Genomic DNA, 8,718 nt, shown 5'->3' with positions numbered 1-8,718 from the left:
ACCCTTCTTCCTCTATTAACACTCACTGAAGGATTTGTTTGACATAAGTGATGTATTATCACAGCAAGTAGTGATAACAACAGGACCTGCTAGCCAACAGTCGTCAGTAAAAAAAGCTTCCCCTGTACTACTATGTTCTGAAACGTCAAAACTATGCAGGTGAAACGTAATGCAAATAATGTTGAGTTGATATTTTCAATACTTCCCCATGTTCTGAAATCTGCAAAAAACCTGCACCTTAGCTCTGGTCTACCACTTGTTTCCTCCTAATAATTTCAGAAGCCAGGCACCTTACTAGTTAATTTTACTCCAAGATCATACTTGGGACTTACAAAGTAAAGCGGGCTCAATGGTGGCAGCACAGACAAAAATTTTGGAAGAAAAACTCCACTTGGCTGAATGTGTATAGCCCTGGAAAAAAAATCCTCCTTGTCCATAGATCAAGAACACACTTAAAGGGTACCACAAGAGGAAAACTGGAAGCAACTGGAAGCATGAAATCCAGGTCCTTTAAATCTTCAGATTGAAACTTCATACTTGATATATTTAACATAGGAGAATAAGTAGAGGCTACACTAATTTTCTGCTTGCTTCACTGATGACCTCTTAAAATGAGGATCTGGGCGTTGCTCACAAGCCACTAACGAAGTTCGCTGCAGGAGCAATGGAAAAGGACCCACGGAATGCTATTCCTGCGCTATCAGTGCTTGCTTCCTATACTTTCAAGACGTGTTTTCTACAAAATTCCCACCTGTCTAAGACAAGATGCAACGATACTTCTGAAAGAAGCCTGGAAACCACCAGTGCTAAATTGTGTTTTATTTCCAACAATTAGCCATTACAGTATCTGAAACAAAGAGTGTCCAAAATAAATAGCTGAGGGTGAAGCATCAGAATACTACCCTCTTCGCTACTGCTGTGGCCCCCTTAATGTTTCTTGCTTTTCAACCTTCACTCTTCAGTTTCTCCAGGCCTACGGATATCATCGATCTTCAGAATCATTCTAACAACCTGAGTCGCCAGAGAAATCTGTTGTTTCTTACCAATCAGGGTTTCTATAACATGCTGCTGCTTCATATCTGCCAAAAAGAAGCAGAAAAATTAAGATACCCTCTGCAAATCTAGATATAACATTTAACCCGAGATAGTAATTTCCACATAATTTTGAAGAGTATTTAAAAATTATTACTCTTGGCCACCACAGTTGACAAGCTATTTGTACAAACTAGAGTTTTATGCCCAGGTTCTTGCCAAAGGTCTTGGCACATTAAGATCTGAACTCTTTCCCAACTAAGTCTTCCCCATTTGTAGCTTTTCACCCTTCTGTGTTATTTTTTGAAGAGTAGTTTCCATATACTAATATTAGAAGCACCTTAAGGGCTGCGCAATCAAGTTCAAATGCCGTAAAGCAGAAACGCCTCAAAGATGGGTTACAAATTTACACAACCACAACGTCTTACATTGTGTTGCAAAATCTACCTCCTTCTTCTTCTGAAAAAGCAACAGAATAAGAGCGTGAAAAATGTATGTCCAGATGAAACTAAGTTTTCATACATTGTTTTCTTAGTCTTCACACGCTTGTTACTGGTCTATACATGCACACGTACTGGTGCGAACAACACTAAAGACATTTCCAACCTTTCCTTTCTTCTTCACAAGCTGTTGCTCAAAACAACTGTTTATAGGGCTGCAGTGCAAACTGGATCACTAGAACTGCAGTATTTAAAACGCAGCCTGCTCCTGCCTCGTAGTGAGTAGCCTTTATTCTTGTACCAGAAGGTCAGCCAACATCTTCAACTAATCTGGCCACCAAATAAAGGTCTTCAAGCAATTATACATTTTCTACCTGGCAGACATGCATATATCTCTCCACCTGCATTCCTATTTATTAGGACAAGGGGCAAGAGCTCATAACTGAAGTGATGCACATGTTAACAGAGAAGAAAAAAAGAAAAAGGCTGAGGGGCAAAACATGAAGTGTTTTGATCTTCTGAGAAAGAAAACCCTGTTATGCTCCTCCTCCACACTGCAGTTCTTACCGTTTGTTCCTTTCTGCAAACAATCAATGCCGAGGGCAGGATTATTCTCTTTCACTTGCCTAGCCCGCACTTCGGTCATCGTCTGTATTGGATTCATACCACTGTTCTCTGAAAGTGCCATGGGAATTACCTCCAGGGCATCTGCAAAAGCTCTCATAGCATACTGTTCCAAAGACGGGCACTAGGGGAAAACGACATTTCAAGCTATTAACTCCAACGTTAGCAAAAGCAGATTTTCACACTGGCTATAAAATATACACAATATGCAGATTTTCTGGGGAATATGCATCTCAATAACTGAACAAATACCTTTGGATGACAACTACTTGCAAATTAAAAAAATTTTATGCTGCTCTTATCATAAAAGGAAAAAGGTCTGGTAACAACTTTTTACAGAAGGGGAAAGGAAAACTTTTAATATTGGTTATCAGTGAATGCCAGGAAGTTTCATAATATGCACTTTCTGGAAGCTCTTTCAAGTGTTTTTGGAATCTCTTAAGGCGGACTTAATCCTCATTTCCCTGTCACAAATTAAAGGCAGTTGTAACTGTTCCATTCTTACCTTATCTGCTGCTTCACTGACTGCCAAGGCACAAGAAATTTCAGCAGCACCACCACCATATACAATACGATTATCACGAACAAGATTCCGGATGACACACAATGCATCATGAAGAGATCGCTTTGCTTCTTCAATAATCTGGAATTATAGAATAGCATATATTTTACAACATACACCACTGAAGGCTATGAAGATGTATTTCCTAATACAGAAAGGGAAACTGCAAATGAACTGTAGGATTTTTTCATGGCTCTAATGCAGTGCTACTGCTCACATGTTATACTGATTCTATGGTTCTATGAAATATTAAGGTTGGAAAAGACCTCCAGGATCATCAAGTCCAACCATCAACCCAACACCCCCAGGCCTCCTAGACCCTGCCCTGAAGTGCCAAGTCTACATGTTTTTTGAACACCTCCAGGGATGGTGACACCACCACCATTCTGGGCAGCCTGTTCCAATGCCTGACCACTCCTTCAGTGAAGAATTTTTTCTTAACATCCACTCTAAATCTCGCCTGTATATTCAAAATATACGATGTTAGACACCCACTGGCAGAGAAGGAATAAAAAAAAACCATACACACCTTTTCAATGTTATTTTTTAAATCCTCAAATTGAAACAACATAAACTTACATGATAAGCTTTTCAATCTTCTGTATTTCCATGACCCAAAACACTTAGATTTAAATGCCAACATTATTTTCAGACTGCAATTTGTGTAAACTCCCAGCTTCAACAGATTTATAAGGATTTAACAAGTTATGCTAACCTTAAAAAAGTGCCTACAACCCTGCCCTCCCCCCATTTGTCCATACTGCAAGGAAAATTTAGGCAAAACCAAGAAGAGTTAATATGCTTTTGAAACAAACTGCACATTCTGCAATTTATGTATCAAACATTCATACCAAACTAAGCATCTCACCATTTTATTTCCTCCTCTAATGAAAATGGTCACAGCTCTGGAATTCTGACACTGTTCAATGACAAGCATTCTGTCCTTCGTTGTCCCAAAGGAGATCTCTCGGACAATACCCGCAAAACCCAGTTTCTCTGCCGTGAGTTCACAGAATCGAGGAACAATGCGTCCTCCAGTTGCAATGGCGATTAACTGCAGTTAAACAACCACCAATTATTTTGAGAAGACTTTTCCATTGTTTTTTGTAACACAAAACCAGTGGAGAGAATTGTTAAATGCCCCCTCCAAAAGGTTATCTTCCCATCACTTCAAAGTACTTCGGGTGATGCCTTGTTTCTGGAAACAGTGAGACCAAAGCAAAAACATCCCTACCCATGTAAAACTTCTAATAAGTAATACACATATACTACAATTACAAACCATAACCCCATTCATCGTGGGTTCTTCCCACAGATCCCCAATAGTTTGTCTCCAATACCCACCAGTGCACAATTTCGCAGTTCTACCCAGAAAGCCTGAACTTTTAATTGATGCAGCTTATTACTTAACAAATGTTTGAGAACTGCTACAAAGTCCAATTTGAGAAGATTTTACTTACTTCTATTTCAGGTCCACCAACCCAACGAACGGCAGGCAGCTCATTCTGGAGCAGCAAGTGATTCGCCTCATCATCAAAACCCCACTGGCAAATAGCAAGGTTAGCACCAGTGTCTTTTATCTGAAAGCAACACACACCATCAACCTTCTGACCAGAACTAACACTGGAATGAAAAACAATCTCTTCTTGGTTTTATTTCTCCTGAATTTCCCAAAAGTCTGAAAAAGACCCACCTGGCATACATAGAGATCAAAGTATATTTCAAACCAGAGTGGTATCTCTTTCTTACATAAACTCAACTTTTATTGATAGCCTCACAATAGCTTGTATGTTGCCTCTTATCAGGATTATTAGCTCATTTCTAGAAATAAATCGATGCGCTGTGCTATTCTCTGTAAAGGCTATGAAAAAAACATAGAAAACAGAAAAATAATCCTAAAGACTACCTGTTTCACCATTTCTTCAAACTTCTCCTTTTCGTATTTCTGCAGTGCCTTGTAATCTTCCACAGATGTGACATCAAGCTTATGCTTGGTTTTAGGCTTAGGTGGTTCGAATGGACAAGTAAGGATTGCAATTTTAACATCTTTAAGCTCCTGTAAAATAAAAAAAAAAAAGAAGGTTGAGTTTTGACCTTGGTAACCCCTCTTCCTTGTATTTGCCAAATATACAGACGTATCTTCAAAAACACAGACATGGGAGGAAATAGTTTGACTTTTTCTAAAGTGAAACTAACTATACCCAAATAATACCATCAAAAGTCTCTATAACCCACTTACAAAAAAATTCTATAGCTTCAAGACACCGTTTAAGCCCTTAACACCCTCCACCAATGATCTTTTTATAGTTTGTTTTAAAAAAAACCTTCAGTGAAACCATTATTTGCCCTCTTGACTGTGACCATTGAGACTACTACATACTCCTCTTCATAGCCACCTTTTATGTACTACATGACTGATTCCACTAGTCTTCCTTTTTATAGGATAAGCAGTGTCATCTACTAGAAAAATATTTTAGAATAGTAGAAATTTTAAATTTCCTCTGTCTTCCTTGAAGTACGCTGCACAGACTTGGGAAACCTTACCTACACCAAATATAATAAATGGACAGCTTCCAGGGTGTTCCAAATAGGACAACATGGCAACTCATAAAGCTTAAAAAGCATTTCCTGATACTAATTTGCATGCAGAATCTTAAGCATATTAGACACTACGGATGATTATTTCTGATTCAACACAGAACTCTGCACCTGTCCTCACTTACCTGTGCAGTAAACCCACCCTGTCCTCCCATCATTTCTCAATTTCTCAGGATTATTGTAAATTCTGACTTGGTCTCTTCCAACACAAAGAATTTAATGCTCCTCTCCCCTTTCTCTGTTGATATATGGGTGAAAGACCAAGCCAAATCACAACACTATTTCAATACTTAAACAATGGTAGGATGGCATTTGAAGAAGACTAGACAATCTTATTTAAGGCATTACACATGAGACACACGCACAGGGACATCACTTACTTTAGGCATCTGTGGATGACTGAAATCTTTATCCACAATCACTCCTTTAACCAACTGTGTATCTTCCAGTCTACCTCCCACTTTGCCTTGTACTTTGATCAGCTCAAAATCAACATCCTTACGTTCCATATCTGCTACTGTCAGTACAGCATTTACAGCGATTTCTGCCATTTGTCTGTGACAACGGTTAACTCTAGGTGTAAAAAACCAAATACAATAAAGTTGCATTAATTTCCACAATTTGGCAGAAAAAGTGCTTCTATCCATCTTGAGCAAAAAACCATATCACTATAGCTAACAACCTTTGTACGCTCTATTAAAAGAGAGCAGCCCTGCTTGTTTGTTCACAGAAATAAAAGATGCTAAATATGGCAGAAAACAGAACATGCAATAAGGTTCATTTAAGTAGTCTTTGTGGACAGTGTCAAGGTACGCATTTGTAACAAGTGAGAGTCAACTACTAAGAAACATTCACGTCACAGAAACCACTGTTAAGACAGCTCTGCAAGGGAAGCCCTTACAATGTCTGAATTTATACACTACATATAGCATCTACAATGAAATATACACTTATGGAACTATCCTACAAAGTTCTTTTTTCTTTTATTAGGGAAAACAAAAAAACCCCAAACCTTTGAAATATAACACATAATTATTTTTAAAAGGTTCACACTACTCTTGGAATTAGCTATGATGCAGAAATCTGGAACTAACAGGTTAGAATGAAATTGATTTTGCAGCTGTTTAACTGCATGGAATTGACCCTTTAGAGAAAAAGGGTTCACAATTTCATATCCAGAGACAACAGTCCATTGAGAAATTAGCCAAAATCATACATAAAAGAGCCTTCAGCAGCCACTCCAATAACACAATTTAATAATCCGTCAAAACAACATGATATCTCCTTTCAACTCAAAGTGGTTTTAAGGGAAACTTAAATATTCTTCTGAAGTTTTTGTGACTTACACTTTAGAGCCTAGCGTTGTCTTTGCTGTCTGGATCAGAGGTTCAATGTTCTGTGGATCAACTGGAAAGCTGTCACTGATTTTGTCTAGATGCTCAATAGCAATGCGAGCTGCCTGCTCATACCCGTCTGCTATTCTGATAGGGTGAATACCACGATCTAGTAACTGCTCAGCTTGTTCCAATAATGCTCCAGCCAGAACTATAAAGCAAAATTTTAGAATAATGTTTACTCTTCCATGGATCAAATAATAATTTTTAATACAGTATCAAAAGGTTAAAAAAAATATGTCTTATGACATATTCTAAGTATTCTAAGAGTTCAAGGTTTCTCAAATGACAAAATTACTCTAGACAATCCCCTCTTTGTTATGCTTAGAAAGAAAACTGCATTATGTTAGGCCAAAAAGAAGCATGGGCACCAAGGCGGGACAGGTAGATGATTATGGAAGAAAATTATGCAAAATTGTGATTGTGGAAGTACAAAGAGGACTCTCAACACCAACTTAAACTGTAACCATATGTAGAAAAGACAATAAAGCGTATTTCTGATTAAAAGACTTCTAATACAAGAACTGACAAGAATACCAAAGCAGTAAATACTCTAGAAATGTACTACAGAAAAGCTAATTTTGTGTGTTACTTCACACAAAATTTCTTAAAATAACTCAAGAATCTTAAAGCTGGAAAAGCTAAGTTAAATTCAAAAATATTTTCTTACCAACAACTCCAGTAGTTCCATCCCCAATCTCATCATCTTGGGATTTAGACAGCTCCACCATAAGTTTGGCTATCTGGTGATCCACATCCATCATATTCAGGATGGTAGCACCATCATTTGTCACAGTCACCTCACCATCTTTGTCCACCATCATTTTATCCAAGCCTAACAAAAAATATATTCAAAGCATAAAGGAAAAATCTAGAAAATCCCAAAAACCAATTACTGAGAAAGAACCATTAAAATTATTTTATTATTACCATTGGGCCCAAGGGATGTTCTCAGAGTACTTGCTACAGCCTTTGCTGCCATTATGTGAGACTATTAAAACAAAGAAGAAATAAGTTAAATCATTACCATGCATCCCGAAATCATAATATTAAGCTAAGAAAAATACAGGGGGGAAAGAGCTAACACTAATATTGTAATTTAACTGACAACTATAACTGGGGAAAAAAAAATCAATATACTAGTATTTTTTTTTATGCCAGAAACATTTCCTGTGCCTTTTCTCGCACATCTTGCACTTGCACCACTAAAGCGTGGAAAAGAGCAGCTAAAAAGACAACCCCGAGTTTTAAAGCAAGGAAGCAAGAGAAGCAAGCAGTGCTAGGAGGTCAAGGCCAGTATAATGTTGCTCTGTTCTTCCATCAGTATTTAAATCACACGCATTCACGCTAGGCCGCCTACTCGCTCAGCCACGGCCTTTCTCGGGAAGGACGAACGGGCTTCAGAAGAGGGCTGGGTGCTGGGTGTGTGTGTGTGTGTGTGTCTGAGTTAGGGGGCTGCGGGGAGCCACCGGCAGTGGCCCACCGGCGCCACAGGGGAGCCGACCCCGAAGCCCCACGCGGCTCGGGAGTGGCCCCACGCCACGGCGGCCCCACAGCTCCCATGCCGCGGGTGGCGGATTCCCGGCTCTGGGGGCGATGCCTTCCCCACTCCCCCATCCCTCCCACACCCGCGTACCCAGCCCAGCCGTCAGTCCCCCTGCGCCGGACATAGGGCCGAAAAGACGCGCGGGACCGCCTCATCCCCACAGGCGCCATCCTCCCGCCCAGGCCTGAGGGCGCCCGCTCCCCGCCCCTAACGGCGGCATGGCGCGGCGCAGCGGGGCCCGCGGGCGCATGGGCGGCCGCCCGCTCACCTTGAGCGCCTCCAGCCCCATGAGGCGCGTCTTGCGCTCCTGGTCCTTGAGGATGAGGAAGGGGCGCCCATACTCATCAAACGCCAAAGTCCCCATAGCCGACATGGCTGCCGCTGCCGCCTCTCCCGCACTCCCCGCCAGCACGAGCCGGACGCAGCCGCGCCCACCGCCCCGTTGACGCAGCACGCACCCTCACGCACCGCTCCGCGCCTGCGCAGCCGGCAGCCACGAGACATATTTCGCGGGCGAGACTT

General features: G+C 40.7%; 1 protein-coding gene across 1 annotated transcript; it reads right to left on the bottom strand.

Moving 5' to 3' along the window:
- Positions 1-801: 801 nt before the first annotated feature.
- On the bottom strand, positions 802-8,633 carry CCT5 (chaperonin containing TCP1 subunit 5). The gene is made up of 11 exons (XM_064443366.1): positions 8,465-8,633; positions 7,581-7,641; positions 7,321-7,485; positions 6,603-6,801; positions 5,637-5,829; positions 4,565-4,714; positions 4,119-4,238; positions 3,527-3,712; positions 2,602-2,739; positions 2,040-2,220; positions 802-1,079 (listed from the first exon to the last, which is right to left on the bottom strand). Exons 1-11 carry the CDS (start codon positions 8,567-8,569, stop codon positions 952-954), a joined length of 1,626 nt encoding a protein of 541 aa, XP_064299436.1. The 5' UTR covers positions 8,570-8,633; the 3' UTR covers positions 802-951.
- Between the last annotated feature and the right edge of the window lie 85 nt (positions 8,634-8,718).

Source organism: Phalacrocorax carbo, chromosome 2, assembly GCF_963921805.1.
Source record: "Phalacrocorax carbo chromosome 2, bPhaCar2.1, whole genome shotgun sequence".
In the NCBI taxonomy this organism is placed as follows: Eukaryota; Metazoa; Chordata; class Aves; order Suliformes; family Phalacrocoracidae; genus Phalacrocorax; species Phalacrocorax carbo.
This window is presented reverse-complemented; position numbering and strand designations above follow the sequence as displayed.